The 15,803-nt window shown below is 47.1% G+C and overlaps 1 protein-coding gene across 2 annotated transcripts in view; it reads right to left on the bottom strand.

The window, feature by feature from the left end:
* LOC111833234 (plexin-B2) overlaps positions 1–14,177 on the bottom strand; it is a 68,764-nt gene extending 54,587 nt beyond the window's left edge. The window contains exon 1 of one of the 2 annotated variants that reach the window (XM_023791282.2): positions 14,114–14,177. In XM_023791282.2, coding sequence (XP_023647050.2) covers positions 14,114–14,162 — 49 coding nt within the window. In that variant the 5' untranslated portion in view covers positions 14,163–14,177. Of the gene's footprint in view, positions 1–10,974; positions 11,783–14,113 lie in introns of those variants that run through there. The other variant, XM_023791283.2, reaches the window with a different exon arrangement.
* Positions 14,178–15,803: the final 1,626 nt, after the last annotated feature.

The raw sequence follows: 15,803 nt of genomic DNA, 5'->3' as shown, positions 1-15,803 counted from the left end.
AAGCTACAGTGGATCACACGTCGACAAAAGAAATTTTTCGGATTCCTTTATTTTTTTGGGAAAATAACCTACCCATATGTACATATACCTTAGCAACAGTACGACAGACATATGGGAAGCACTCTGGGAATTCAATAAACCGCACCTCACGTGCCGTCATATGTATAACTGCCTCTGGCCCCCGCCCCCCCAATAAACACTTCCAGTTATCACTTTAATGGCTTCCCAGACTTGGGGGATTGGAGGACACACATGATCGGTGACGGAGCGCTGTCACTGAGGCTTAACAGTCATCCGACATGACTCATGCAGTAAATTAATAGCATGGCTCATGTAGCACTAAAATGAAAAATCTCGGCTCGTTTAAAGAGGCGCATTAGAACATCTCTTTATGAACAATTAAACCGTCTAATCGGCAAGGTTAACGTCCAGTTCTGTAGGGGGGAAGCCTGGTTCGGTGGGGCTGTTACCGCGACTGGATTTTAAAGATCCAGCTACAGCACGTGGACTTTAACCAACACAGTCAGCTTACACCCCCTCCCCCCCGAGAAACTGGCTTGCTAAGGTCTCCACCCCCTCAGAAGACGGCGCCCTAAGTGGTCGACCGGTCCTGGTCAGTCTTGTTATGACATCACTGCACGGGCGACGCCCTCCCCACAACACAGCGGCGCGGGGACTCGCCCAATAGCGATCGAAAACCCATCCTGTGCTTAATTAAGCGACTAAACGCGGGGAACCGACACCTTTTTAATTGGTTCCTGCGCGAAGCTCCTCAGAAGCGACTGAGAATTGTGGGGGTGCTATAAATAAAAGCGTTTATTAAACCCGACGGCCTTCCGCTGCGACCTTAAAAGCAGGTTCAGGCGGTTCACGGGCCTCTACAGACGCGCTTTTAGGAAGGCTGACAAGACGCGCGTGATCAGACAGCGTCAAAACAGAAACAATGATGGGGCAAACAAAAATGGAGGCGGACAGCTATGAAACAGAAGGGGCTCACCTGGCCTCGGCGGGGGGGGTAATTGCACACCTTTGGCAAGAGGGAGAAAATTCCAGAAATGGAAAAAAAAAAAAAAGTCAGGCAATTACCGAAACGGAAATGCCAACAGAGCCTGGGTCATGTGACTGGCTAAAAGCAGCCCTAAACAACAACAGATGAATGAGAAGGAGGATCTGGAGAGGGCCGTGGAGAAGCAGCCCTGCTCATGTTCTGTTCTCTGGTCTCAGAAAGGCTATGAACCCCTAAAAAAACAGACAAGGCCTGCAGATCTCCTGTTTATAGTGGGGTAAACAAGCCATAGTAAACACAAGGGGGGGGGGGGGGGGACTGGGGGCTGGATAGGCCCAGAATTCCAGAGAGGCACTGGGGGGCAGAGAAAGATAAACAGATGAGGATAATTTAACCTCTCCCACCACCAATGTCACTTCAGGCAAACCCCCCCCCCAGTCACTAATAGTCACGTCTCCTTGTCACAGAACTGCGGAGGAGTTGTCCGATTAATTACATCGGGCCGGAATATCAAACATGTGGCTCTTTATTACGCCCCAAATGTCTTTAAAACCCCCAGATCTGGCTGCGCCCCTTAAAAGGCAATTATTAAAATCGACCGCACTGCAAACAAAATAATTAATTGCGATCCTCATCGAAATTTGAAATAAGTCTTTGAAATAAGGCTGGCAGGCCACAACAGTAATGGAGAGAGATTACCTGGGAAAACGAACGTCTGCAGAGGGTATTTTTAAGAAGCGTACGACCGGCATGACAGAGCCGGTCTGGTAGAATCGTGGCCGTTGACGTCTGTGGAGGAGCTGGGCATGCCTCTTTGACCAGGCGACAACCCCAAAGAGGTGCCTGCTGGGTAAGTTGTGCCCCCCAGGAATACTGATATACAGCAGATTCAGGCCAGTTCCCCCGACTGCAGCCTTGATGGAGGGCGAGTGTAAAAGATAACGCTCCTCTTCACCATCATGCTTCCCGCGGAGAGGGGAGGGGGAAGAAAAAACAAAACGCACAAACCGAATGAGAAACCAAAAAAAAATAAAATAACGCACGACTGAGCATGTCAGGTCGCCGATAAGCTGCCCCACCGGGGGCAGGATTCACAGGCATTTCCATCCTCAAGGCATGACGGTGACCGGGAGCAATGTGCAAACTGAGCCCCGCCCCCGGTGGCAACCCACCCCCAGCTGTCCAGCAGGGTGAGACACGAGATCGCCTCAGAGGGCCCTCGTCTCTGATAATACCCAGTTTGATTATTTTATTTTTTGGACCATTCTTTGACATCACCCATACCTGGTTGACAGGCATCAGGACAGCAGGAGGAGCAGATGTGACTGAAGCCAGATGCTCCGACTCGCCAGCAGAATCAAATTATTGATCACATGACAGATTGCATCATGAAGAAATCGGGGACTGGTATCAGTGGCTGGGATTACATTTCTCTGGAAGGGCGGAGATGCGGGCTTGGTCTTTGATAAAAAAAAAAACCACACACACACACACACACACAAACACACACACACACACACACACAGTATGTACGTAACCTGATCAGGCTCACAGCCAATCAACGGCAGCCGTCAGCCATGACACCACACAAGCGCAGCTAAAAAGCAGAGCCTTTCCGCGCCACCATCCACCTGACAGACAGGGCCCAATTATACCATTAAGCACATTAGGCTGGATTGGTGCTCGGTGGAAATTGGACGTCAAAGACGCGGGTTGGTACTTTTAGCTGGTCACTCAGGGCTATTAATAGAATGCTTCCCCACAAAACCACGAGAGTCCCTCCGTCAAAAGGAGAGCAATTTGATATGGAATCACCGGCCATGCAATCAGGGGTGTGGAATCACAGCGGGAAAGGTGGCTCCTGATCAGAGGTGGTCTCGCACGGGACTGCATGCGCCCAACTGGGAATGAACCCCCCAAGGGCCGATCAAGTCATCACAGAATACTAGGCAGCCAGTATTTTTGGCCCCCCTTCCAGTCAACACTCTGCTTTTTCTACCTCCACATAAGCATGTTCATTTGATGTATATGATTTAGTTTTTTAATTATTATTTTAATGTTGTGTAATTATTCTTATTATGTATTATATACAGACATGTATTTTCCCCCCCCCTTCATGGCTTTTCATGTCTGGGCCCCTTTGGGCTGATTCGGCCCCACCCCCCACATCCATTCCTGGCATTTAAATGAGGAATGATTCATATTCCCTCACTTGAACCATTAAAAAAATTATTATTATTATTATTATTATATTTATATTATTAAAATATATATATATATATATATATATATATATATATATATATATATATATATATATATATATATATATATATATATATATATATATATATATATATATATATATATATATAAATAAATAAAAACATGGCTTGTTCAGAGTTCAGAAATCAGTAGCCAAGTTTAAAACATCAGCACTTTCAAATGAACCCGACACATTTTTAAATATTATGCTGGTATCAACGCCACCCCCAGTACCATCTTCCCATCAATGGTCTCCTCGTCACGAGCCGTAGGCATACAAAGAAAATGAATTTCCTCACAATGCCAGCAGGCTACCCAGCCAGTCACACGGGCGACTAAAGGTCACTCAGGTCACCGAGCCCAACGTGCTGCCAAGACACATGGGGGGGCGGACTGGCAATGCATCAGACGGGCAGAGGTCACGCCAGGGTCAAGCCACCGGGAGGGCGACTCGGCAGAACCTGGATCAGACGGGGACCTGACGAGATGTCGGGACTGGCAGCTGTCCCCTTATCGGACCCGGTTCACGTTCCGGTCGCCTGCAGACGGGTCAGTCGGAACGTTGCACAGGTGGCGCCGATGGAGACCTTCACATGGCAGGCAGTGTGTTGGGATGAGAACAGAGGCATGCGGGCATACGTGTCGACACGTATGACGTGAGCAGATGTGTGATCGGTACTCAGTCGCAAACTCCAGCTACAGATCCGGGATTTACATGTTCAGCCCCCCAGGACAGGTTTCTTCAGCCTCTCCATCACCAACGCCTGCACCCCCCCCCCCTCCCTCGCACTCCTGGTTCTCTGAATCTCATGTTCAGACGGCCGTGTGAAACTTGTCTAGGTGCAAACCATGCTAGAAGGAAACGCTACCACCCCTCCTGCAGACTTCACAAAAAGCACTTAAGAACGTCGCTCTAAAGAAAAAAATTAGGGCCACCATTTCTAAAAGGGCTGTCGCATACTTCAACGGCAGAGACATCCATTATTTTTTTTCTCAGGGTAAAATAGGAGGTTAAGGTAAAAGAATTCCATGCAATCGTTTGGGACTTTCCAGGGGAGGGGGGGGGGAAAACAATGATTACCCATAAAACAGCAAGGAACATGGAAAACAGACGAAAACACACAAAGTCCTGAGATGGTGTGGATTGGGGGGGAGGGGGGGGGGGTGCTCTGTCAGTCACGTATATTGAAATGGGCAGGATTTGGAGACAGGTAGACAGAGAGGTACAGAAAGGACAGCAAGTCTGCATTTCAGCCCTTCTCCAGGACACCTGGAGTCCGCTGGAAATTTCCTTCAAAGTTCTGGGGAGAACCCTTGAGGCTTTCTGGTAAAATGTATTAGAGCAAAAGAACAAAAAACGAAATAAACCTCCAAAAGTATCCCCCCCCCCCCAACGCTCTGGATGGCCATGCAATTTAGAGACCCAATTTGCCAGAGGATTCGCGATAAACATCAGGACTCCAAGGGCCCCTAACGGCTACAAAGAGAAAAGAGCACAGCTTCTAGAAAGGTCCGTGACCCCGGTCTCAGCCTGCCATTACAGGTCTGAACAGGAGAAAAATCAACGCTAGCTTTGCGACAGGTCGAGAGGAAGTAACCCAACAGGAAATACCACTTTGTATAGGAACAACGTCTATATATGTTTGGGAGATACAGTGCGGACCAGAGCCGCTGTGGCGTGACGTTAAAGCCCAAATTGAATTCAACAGGCAGACAAGCTGGTCCAATTAAAAGTAAAGCACCGCAAAAACCACAATCGGGTTTATTCAGCAAGTATGTTCACACACAGGGAATCTGTCTCTGGTTCTCAACGGCTCTCATACATACAATAGATATATACTCAGCTATGGCAAGACAATGGTCACATGCCGTTCTATTGAAAAACCCTTAAATCCACACCACCATCCCCCCCAAAAAAATAAATAAATAAAAAAAGAATGTGCCTGTGCCGACCAACTGGAAAACCATTTGGCATGTTTACACAAAGCGGAGACTTGCAAATCCTGAGTGGTGTAGCCCCCCCCCCCAAAGAAACTCTTCCCTTTTTCAGTGGAGCGGGTGAGTCAGGCTGAACGAATGCGCGTCATCACCTCTCCGGAAGGCGAAGTCCGGTAGCTATCAGGCCCAGGAAGGCACACGGGGCCACCTAGGAGTGTGTTCGCGTCCTGCCATAGGCAGGGACTGGATCGATTCTCAGATGCGAGTGGATTCTGGTTAGAGCGGTTGGCTGGGGGGGGAGGGGTGGGGAAAAAGTTTCCCAGACAGCCACAGGGACCGGAGCATGAGTCGTCTCATTTTGTATGACATCCCCAGAATTTAATCGCCCTGCCAAGGACAGCGCCATCTAGAGTGGAAGAGCAGAAATGACACCCGGTCACAAAACGATCAGCTTCCCTCTCTGGCCTTCCCCTACAGCTGGGGGCGGCTATGAGGGCCAAGCCCTCTCAAAACACCCCCTCCCCCACCGCATTTTTCTGAGGGGAGAAGACTAAACGAAAACAAGACCTAGAAAGGAATGTGCTGGCCGACAGCCTCCGCAGTACTGTTCAGTCCAGGGACTCCGTCACCGTCATTAAAAAAATACACAGCAGACGAATCACCTTCATCCAGCAGAAAAACACCAGAACCTTAATTAGGCTGCACTCTTCAACACAGACTTAAAACTCATTCTCAGTGCTGGAGAACACGACCCTCAGCCCGAGCCGTGGCGTACAGAGTCAAAGAAGAGTTGCAACCGCGCCGAAAACTCATTTACTCCATGGTTATAAATAACCGATACAGACAGGCAATACCGCAAGTAAAGCCAGCTAAATTTTATGGCTGCTTTACTAAGCTGGCAGTGATCTCCCGGTGTAGCTGAATACAATTAGATTCAACTGGGATGCACACACTCAAAGTCCAGGCATGATCTGGCAACCGCGGCATTGGCACTCGCACAGGTTGGACTGACCTTCGCCGATATCTGCACGCGCTCACTAGCCGCCGCGTTCGGCCAGATGAAAGCCCAGTCCGGGGCCAAAACCTGTTAGTACCTCGTAAAAATTAATCTTCAAAAGTCCACGAGGAAGAAAGAAAAAAACAGGGACGTGCTGGGCTATTACCATAAAACACAGGAGGGGTTAATCATTAGTACAATATAGCCAATATTTTCTAAATGATCTCGACACGCAGCATCCTCCCCATTTCCGCTTACGTTTTTTAATGGATTCTGCTGCCGAGTGTTGAAACTGGCCTCTATCGCAACAACACTCGCCTACAAAACATCCAACACGCACTAAGGAGACAGGAAGCGCCACGAGATTTGTCATTTTTCAGCCATTCCTCACAAAGACAGGCCACTTCCGAGACAAGCGTTTACCTTCCAGGGACGAAGATAAATAAATTTACTCTACCTAAAATCAACCATCCATCAATTTACATTTTCTCGTTTATCTGACACTTTTATCCAAATCAACTTAGGGTGGAGAGAAGGGCTGCAGTTTCTCTGTGCTCCCCGGAATGTGAACCCACAATCCTTTGCGTCTTTAGCATGAGGCTCTGCATGTCGAACTACAGGAACTAACTTAAGAGTTTCATTTGAATGAAGCAAATACATTATTGCACCTTAAAAAAAAAAACCTACCAGTTTAGTTTCAACGCTGCAATTCAATCATTCCTTAACATTTTAACACTGAATTGACTGACACATTAGACAACTTAATTTTATTTCATCCCGCATGAGATTTTAAAGAGTCATATTGATATCTGAAGTACTAAATGTCAGTCTGTTCAGCACTTCACAAGCAAGCATGAAAAAATATCACATAAAAAGCTCCAAGATGTCACTCCTGGGTCAGATCTTCAGCTGGAGAATGTACTGAAGAGCAGGTGACTTCTTGCGTGTGGGCTGGGGGGGGGGGGGGGGCAAGGCCACCTCAGTACGTCCATGGAAACACCCGGTCATGTCCGAATGGACAAGCCTGCCCTGGGGTCAGAGATTTAACACTCACATACGGCCTGGGGGGGGAGGGGGGAGCCATGGGAGGAGGAGGAAGAAGAAGGTGGCCCCAGCAGGGTGGGGGGGGAAGAGGTGTTTTATTGTGAGGGTGACGCGACAACACAGGCGAGATCTGGCCCACGGGCTCGGCAGTGCCAACAGCTGTTCATTAGAAGGCGCGAGAATGAGTGTGATCTCACCTAAGGGCCTGGTCCCTGCCACGGCGCCTTCGTTAGCCGCGGTAATGAAGCTGAAGGAGCTGGTGAGTGGGCGACGGTGTGCGGCTGCTTAGAGCCCGTAACTGACAGGCGGAGCTGAGACACGGTGCGATGGGCCAGGAATCCAAATACGCATATATCATATGTATTACATTTTATATAAGGCAAAGGACATACGAGATAGACATATGAGAAATTTTGACCCAGCGCTGATGTAACTGGGATTAAGGGCCTTTCTCTAGGTGAAATCACTCTGACAACCATCCATTAATTTCTATGGCCAAAACCCTACACCCAACAATGACCTTAACCCCTACCCAGCCCTAACCTTAACCCCCACCCAGCCCTAACCTTAACCTTAAGTAAGCAAATAAAATAAGAATTCTGACATTTTTCGTTTTTTGATTGCAGTCACAGATTTTTATAAAACTGAATTTCCCCTTGTGGGGACCAAAGAAATGTCCCTCACAACATCAAAATAACAGGTTAATAATCACATTATGGGGACATTTGGTCCCCTTATGCAACTTATACATGATCTACACACACAGACAGCAGGGATGCAGCAGCTTCTCTGGGGGCCCCTTGTCTGACAGAGGTAGCCCCCCCCCCCCCCCAAGTGGGCAATTTGAGCTATTGTTTGGAGCCGAAAGAGAAACGAAAGGGAATTTTAAGAGATGGAACGGTAAGAATATGCTAATCAAACTAAGAATTTCAGCGATAAAACTCACCAATCGGGGTGGGGGGGGGGGGGGCATTGCCGGCAGTCCGATCAACCAAACTTTAGAAGCGTCACCATTCCCTCCTTGCCATTGCCCTGGGCTATAGCCTCGGAAAGCCTATGCTATAGTCTGCCCCCCCAGTCCAAGGTTAATCTTGAATTTTTGCATACGTTCATTCAATTGTTTAGCAACATACATTTTGGAAGGAGATCAGGGTCAGACCGTCCCTGAAGAAATTGCGGGTTAAAGGCCTCGATCAACGGCCCAGCTGTGAAATCTGTCTGCTGAATCAGGGCCCCCCTGATCACTGAGCCACACGCAACTCAGAAACCTGAGAACAGGAAATCCACATGTATGTGAATATGTGTGAGTGTTTACACGTATACACACACACACACACACACACACACACACACACACACACACACATATACTCAATCTTCCTATTCCAAGTTTACACATACACAGCTAACCCACCATCAAACCACATCAGTCAGGTCACTAAACCAAAAGCACGTCTACCCAACCTCGTGAGCGTAGACCACCGCCACAGAGAGACATACCAAACGGGCATTCCACCCGGACAGCCACAATCGCCACACGCACACCGACACAGAGAGCCACTCTCACCCCGAAATAAGGTCAAAGCATGGGGGTGGGAAGAGGCCGACCCACGGTGCCCCCCCAGCGGGGCTTCTCGTGGGCCGAGAGATTCAGTCGAGCTTGCGTCAAGCGGAGCTGAGGAGTAAACAGCAACTAGATATCAAGTGGAGACTCTGATGGCCTACAGCAAGTCTGCATTAGGCTGCTTATCTAAGATAGCAGCCCCCTTCTGAAGAAGCAGATCAATGGGCTGCAAATATTTGAATGCGACGGGGATCAATATTCAATGAGACCACAAACCAAACCTCTGAGCTATATTCAGGTGAGACCCAATAGTCCTCACAACCTTCAGTGAAACAAGTTGTATAACTAAAACTTCTAAATAAGTAAATAAATAAAAAAAATCCACTGAGATGATTGCATCCCAACAAATACGGAAACTGGCGATTCACCCGCCATAACCTGTTTGTAAAGCAAATACCACTTTATTAATGAAATGTAGTATGACTGTATTAGTGGAAATTTACATAATAATCCATGTTCCTGATTTACATTGTAGCTGCCCAACTTCCCACACTCATGACCACAAACCAGGAAGCAGCAAAAAGCTTTAAGACTAATAAATGTTTCGAAAGCCCGACGGCTGAAGAATTTACTGGGGGCTGCATGGCAATTACCAGCAGGGCTGCCTAAGAGGAAAGTCCATTCCTATTTATGGAAAAGGAATTTACCAACACCTGCACGGCTGGACAGAGAGACCCACTTTAAACACCCGCAATCCAGGGCCAATCGACAAGACTGAAGAGTCCAGCTCATCCATGACCAATGTCTGGCAACGATACCTCCACCAACCCAGATCCATGCAACACTGCTTCCCCTTCGCGAGATCTACTCTGATCCTGTAGCGCAGCCATTACTTCAACATCAAAAAATTATTTATAGGAATATAATCCCTACTGTAAGGCATTTCCCCCAACAGGGACTGTATGTAAAGATACGGGATGCTTGGGTGGGGTTTTTTTTTTACCCGATTCAGGAGGAGACAAGGCTGTACAGTGAGAGATACACAGGTCCAGGAACTAGGGGGTACGGATTGACAGCACAGATCAAGAGACCCAGGAAGCACATGAATGGACCCACTGTTTTCATGTTCAACACGAAGAAAAACAAACAGCGGAGTTACTCACTAGAAAATGAGACATTTAAACATAGTCCCTTTTATCAGTTACGGCTTTTGAATTCAGGTGCTAACAGTTCTCATTAAATCGAGGACTCCAGTCACGTTGACGACCTAAAACGTGATAAAACCAAGAACTTCTTTCGAGGGAAACCCACATTCCATATAATCAATAAATCACATTTATTTGTGTTATTATTATATACAGTACGACAAAGGGATCGGGTCCATTTAGTCCGTCTTAAGACTCCTTAAGCTATATGTCGAAACGTGGAATTTGATCCAGAGCAACAGTGTGGAAAATATGCCGCCCAGCTTTTGTCAATAGGACTCCATGTGATAACGAAAGCAAAGTATCGTTAAAGCACATACGATCGGCACAAAACAGCGATCTGCTTTTCTGCTCCCAGCGATTTTCACAGCCGATTGTAGTTGGGAATACACAGTGTAGTTTCTTTTTTTACTTTCACGTCGCGATACAATGTGGCAAATCGTTTTGATTTACTAGGAATTTAAACAAACATTTATTTAAAAACTGATGGGAGCGTCCTGATCACACGCCGGTCCGCGCTACTCGAAATCCTTTCTACCCATATTATAGGAAACCAACCTTTCTCCTCTAAACATTTTCTCCGAATTGTCACAAATTGGGAGGGATCGCATGGCGGATGAGGGGACTTGCATGGTTGAGATCCGACCTGCACACCTTTAAATACGGCGTACTGTGGGCTTGCTGTTGACAAACAAAGCTGGATCGGGCTCCCTTTTGATCGCAACATTGTTGCAGATGCAGCTCAGCCGCGATCCGCCGTAGCGGCTCCTACTAGTTACTCTGTAACCAGTTTGTGTTTTCCGCCCTCAGATTGTTTTAATTCATGGCGTTTTTTAAAAAAAACTTCGGCAATGGATACAGCTGATGGCCACGATAAACCCGAAAAGGCACTCAAATCTGTCCCCGACACCTTCACGTCACCAATCGAAAAAAGAACAAATATAATCGAACTCACCTTGGAAACACTATTCGTGCGCGAACACTTCTGTCGTCCTAGTTTTCTTGTTTTGTTCCCCAGGAAAAAAATCAAAAAATGTAATCCTCCAGATACGAACAATGTGGATTGGGAAAAAGTTCACATCTTTCTCCTGGCAAAGCTAAGCAGAAGACAACAGGAAACAAGCATTCCCGGGGAACGGGGCAGCTTAAGAAGCACTTGGCGAGTGAGAAAAGGAGACTGGCGCTGGGAACGAAACGCCGCGGAGAGACGACGAAGACTTTCTCCACGCCCAGGTACCGGATCACATGATTAATTCAGGTGTGTTTCCTCTGAAACCCGCGACTTTACCGAGGCACACCTGTGAGAGCGGCTGACATCCGCCCGGAGTTACATCGGGAACAGGAAACAGGGAAGAAGGAGAAGGAAAAAAATGACGATGAAGGAGAGAATGGGGCTTCTCCTCCCCCTTACTCAGTACAAAAGGCTTTGCCCGGAGGAGATCGTTTTACACGGGCTGGGGAAAGAAGCAAAAATTTCTCAGGAAGCTAGATGGGGGGAAAAAAATCTACGTCGCCGTTCACTCCCGTTTGCTTCCCAGTAAAAATAAAAATAAAAAAACAACACTAATAAAAGCACCTTCTACAGACTACTGTCGTGAATCACGCACAATCTCCTGGGTGTTTGTTTCGTGCACATCTTAAAATCAAACGATGTTTTATCCCGTTTCAAATTACTGAAAGAGGCAGGCTGTGGGCGTTATTTTCCCCAGAAATCTGAATTACTAATACAGGAGCTGTAGGAACACCTGGGTTATGCACAGAAACTGCCCTGCTTGGATCCACCGAGTGGATGGGGTCGGATTATACTCTATTGAAAATGCAATCAGCATGTAATACTGGCGCAGTGGACGCCTCTCTCATGGTAGCGTGAAAGTAAACATGTACTATGAGCAAGTAGTGGAAAATATAATGGGCGCAAAAATGGGGAGAATTACCATAATCGCACATTGCCTAGTCTTCTGGAATTTACTATTGCTAAATCCTGTTACTTAATATATCAAATTAAATCGAACACACCCCTCGGATATGTCAGCGCGGTTAATATTACAAAAAGAAATGTACACTGGCTCCTCTGTACGTGTAGATACGTGTAGTAAGGTCATGTACGGTGTTTTTACGTTCACAATTCCGGAATTTTCTCATTTTTTCACGGTATTATTGACGTTTCATTTTCATAAAAAAAATACTGTGTCCCTAGCATTGTGGTTAACAAGGATAAAGCACTATTGGTTTTCATTTAGTGTTGTGTTTTTGTTTTCACAGAACCTGTAGGTACCACGTTTTTCACATTCTGCTTTGACATACGTGCAGTTTCAAACTTAGATCTCAGATCTCATTTCTAGAGGAACATAAAGGACAAAAATTACGTTCAGACCCATGATGTTCACGTTCCATCCATGCGATTTAGCTCTTTCAAACTCCAGATCCTAAAATAATATCATAATCTGCCAAATTTGAAAGCCTTACAATCCGTATGTCGGGATTATCCTGCACTGTTAGAAAAAAGGGGACCAGTTTGTTTGTCACTGGGGCTGTACCTTACAATTCTGTACATTTTAAGCTAAGGGTACAATTGACAGACCCTTGAGGGTACAGCCCCAGTGACAAGCAAAGGTACAAACCGGTACTCTTTTTTTCTGAGAGTTTGGGGAAAGGACTCTTGGTGCAACGCATTTCTGTGAGCCTATCACATTTTTCTGGTAGGACACTGTAAAATCTGCAGTTACTTTTTTTTTTTTACTTAGAAAGAGCCAGAAACTGCACATCGGTGTCTTTTACCCCAACTAGAGATGTGCAGAGGGGCCTTTTAAGTTAACAGCCTCTTTAAATCAGCCAATATTGCTAATTGTGTTCCCCAGTACTCTGGCTGGGCCTTGACTCCATTATTCTCCCAGGTCTGCTGAAGCTCATCCTATGAAAAGCTGGCCCTATTCTGTGCATTGTATGGGCAGCCTGGGGAGGGGGAGGGGCCTGTCTTTTAAAAAAAAAAACATAGCTAACTCGTTGTTGACACTGCCTTTTGGTCTCCCCAGCGTTGTTGCAATTTCCCATGCCCGTTTCCCATGTCGTGGGCCCACAGATACGGATCAGAGCCCAATAGGTCTGGCCTTCCACAGCCTTTCACACTGACTGATGGGACAGAGAAAGTGGGCCAGCTCACACCAATGGCTTCGCAAACGACAATGGACGGGAGGGGGGGCGAGCAACCACAGAACCTGAACTGGCTAATAGGCAGAGAAACTCGTCCAAGGAAATAATTAAAGCAATTGTGTTGGTGCCACAGTAGCTGGCCTGCTGCTCCCAGCTATTATCGCGGACGCCATTGTGTCAACATTGGCGCGGATCAGCTGCAAATCACAAAGCGAACAGGTATGTGAAATTAATGGGAAAGTATACGGCTGACACTTTGCATTATGGGAAAAACAAATAGTAATTCCTATAAAGTGTTTACAATGTTGAGACGTCATAAAATATACCGTAGCAATATATTACATCGAAAGACTCACCGATAAAATGCCATTTTAATGCAAATGCAAGACATTCTTTCTAGTGTTTTTTTTTTTTTGCTGGTAAAGTTTGCCGGGAAGTTGGTAAGTCGAGTTCCGTATTAATCTGACAGGTGGTATGTGGTCACAGCGCCCTCTGCCGTTGAGAAAAAAAAAAACGCTGTAGGAGATGAGAATATGTGCGTTACCTTCGTATATGTGGGGTTAGTGCCGAGGGCCAGTACGTGGAAAGCTCTCATATATGTAAAATGTGGCCTTTGAAGGTCAGTGTAGTTTTTTTGGATTGTAGGATCACCATAAATTGGTCTTCAAGGACACATCTTACCATCTCACAGTTTATTTAAATAATTTGTTTCAGGGCACAGATTCAGCTCCTTTAAAATGAAACTGGAGATTGTTTTGACAGCCGTAACCATCTTATTTCTTTTCTACAAATAGGCTGACAGTTCCTTGGACATAGTGCTTTAGGATGCGAGGCAGACACTAGGAAACAGATATGCAATCGCAAAATTATCAGGTGCGCAACAGGCTGCGCGGAATGGGACGCTTTATTAATAGATCACAGAAGGAAAAAAACGCGTTACTTACTGAAGGCGATTCTCAGCCGGTCGTTAATGAGATTTGTTGGCTCAAACATAGTCTCCCGTGATTAATTATGATTATTACTCTACTTATCACACCCCGCTAAATAAACTCAAAGAGAGCGGTTCATGACTAATGTGAAAGGCGAAAAGGGAATCTGCGGTGAAATGATAGTTTAAGAGTTGGGAATGGCTGTTTCACTCCTCAGCCATCTGTGCGAGTCTGCAGTCACGCCGTTTGGTCACGGGGGGAGGACCTGGGGTATTTATGACTGAAACTGGGAGGAGAGTTGCATGAAGTTTCCTGGAGAAAGACCACAGCTGGTTTCAAGACCCCGTCGAGTGACGGCATTTATGCTCTGTTACTGGCACCCGTGAGTCAAAGGTGGATTGCAGAGTGATACTTCTGATGGGACAAAATCTCTGATCTTTGCCGCCCCAGCGCTTGGCAGCCATGGTGAATACCAGCTTTTGACACAGCTCTCGTCCTCCGGGGCCTAATCGCAGTGGCCTTGCCGAGCTTCGAGAAGGAGGGGGGCGGGGCACGGTGGCACCAATTGTCACCCAAATGTCTATGTCCTTGTGGTGTCTGGGGCAGCGCTGACACGCTCGCGTCCGCCCCCCGCCCCCGCACCCTTTAGCTAGCAATTAAACGGCCTGGTCAGTAATTACATAAGCCAGTCGCACAGCAACATGTGGCGGGTGCTCAGAAATAATAGTGGAAATGTAGCACTAAATAACACTAGTGCAAAAAGAGCAGATGGGGTGAATGCAGACGACAAGCTGCCATGGCTGAGTGGATGTAAACAGGTTATGCCAGGACAAGTTAGCCCTGTGTTATGCCCCGGGGGACGGACGCAGGCTCTCTGACATATAAGCGAACGCCAGCGGGGGGGTTTCGATCATGCAATAAACAGCACAGCTCCTCAGGGCAGGAGAAAAACAGCCCGGCACTCGCCACCAGCCGCGATCAGAGATCATGAGGAGTCGCCGGGGACAGGGACAGGGCCCAAGCATTATCCCCGCCGTCCCGCTTGAAACTGCGCCATCGCTGAGCCATCTGCCGCCCTTCTAGATTATTCCAGAGCTCAACGGCGCGCGACCCGATGGCAGGCTCCAGCTCCCCCTCACCGCTAGTCCCGTGTCTCGGTAACGGTGACGCGCGCTGGGGAGGCCCGATCACCTGGTGGTCACTTTCAGCTGGTGGCTGATGCTGCAATTAAGCATTTTTTTTTTCCTCTTCATTTTTTGATGAGCACACGGGTGACTCTGCAGCAGGAGGAAAGGAAGACAGATGAGGGGGCGCGACAAAGCGAAGAGCACGTTTCCGGAACTCTCTCAGTCCGCAGGACACAATTTTGAGAAAATTTCTGTGGACTTAGTGATTTTGGAAATGTAACGTGAGTTATATGTTGTATTACAAGAGGACTGAGTGAGTTTTGACTCCCAGTGCTGTAACATATGATGAGGAAGCCTGATCACTGCTGGCCTCATCTCAGAAAACAACAAAAGATGGAGTGAATGACTCTTCTGTTCAGAACGGCAGAATCAGTAGCATCACAAATCTCTGGACCGAATTGTGGGCTGGCAAAGACCTGATGGATACTGCCCAAACTCTGAAACGCTGAGCTCAGCTTTAAAGTGACGCAACTCACGGAAAACTCTTGTTCTTCATGTAACCTTTCTACCACATATAT

This window comes from Paramormyrops kingsleyae, chromosome 1 (genome assembly GCF_048594095.1).
Source record: "Paramormyrops kingsleyae isolate MSU_618 chromosome 1, PKINGS_0.4, whole genome shotgun sequence".
Lineage (NCBI taxonomy): Eukaryota > Metazoa > Chordata > Actinopteri > Osteoglossiformes > Mormyridae > Paramormyrops > Paramormyrops kingsleyae.
This window is presented reverse-complemented; position numbering and strand designations above follow the sequence as displayed.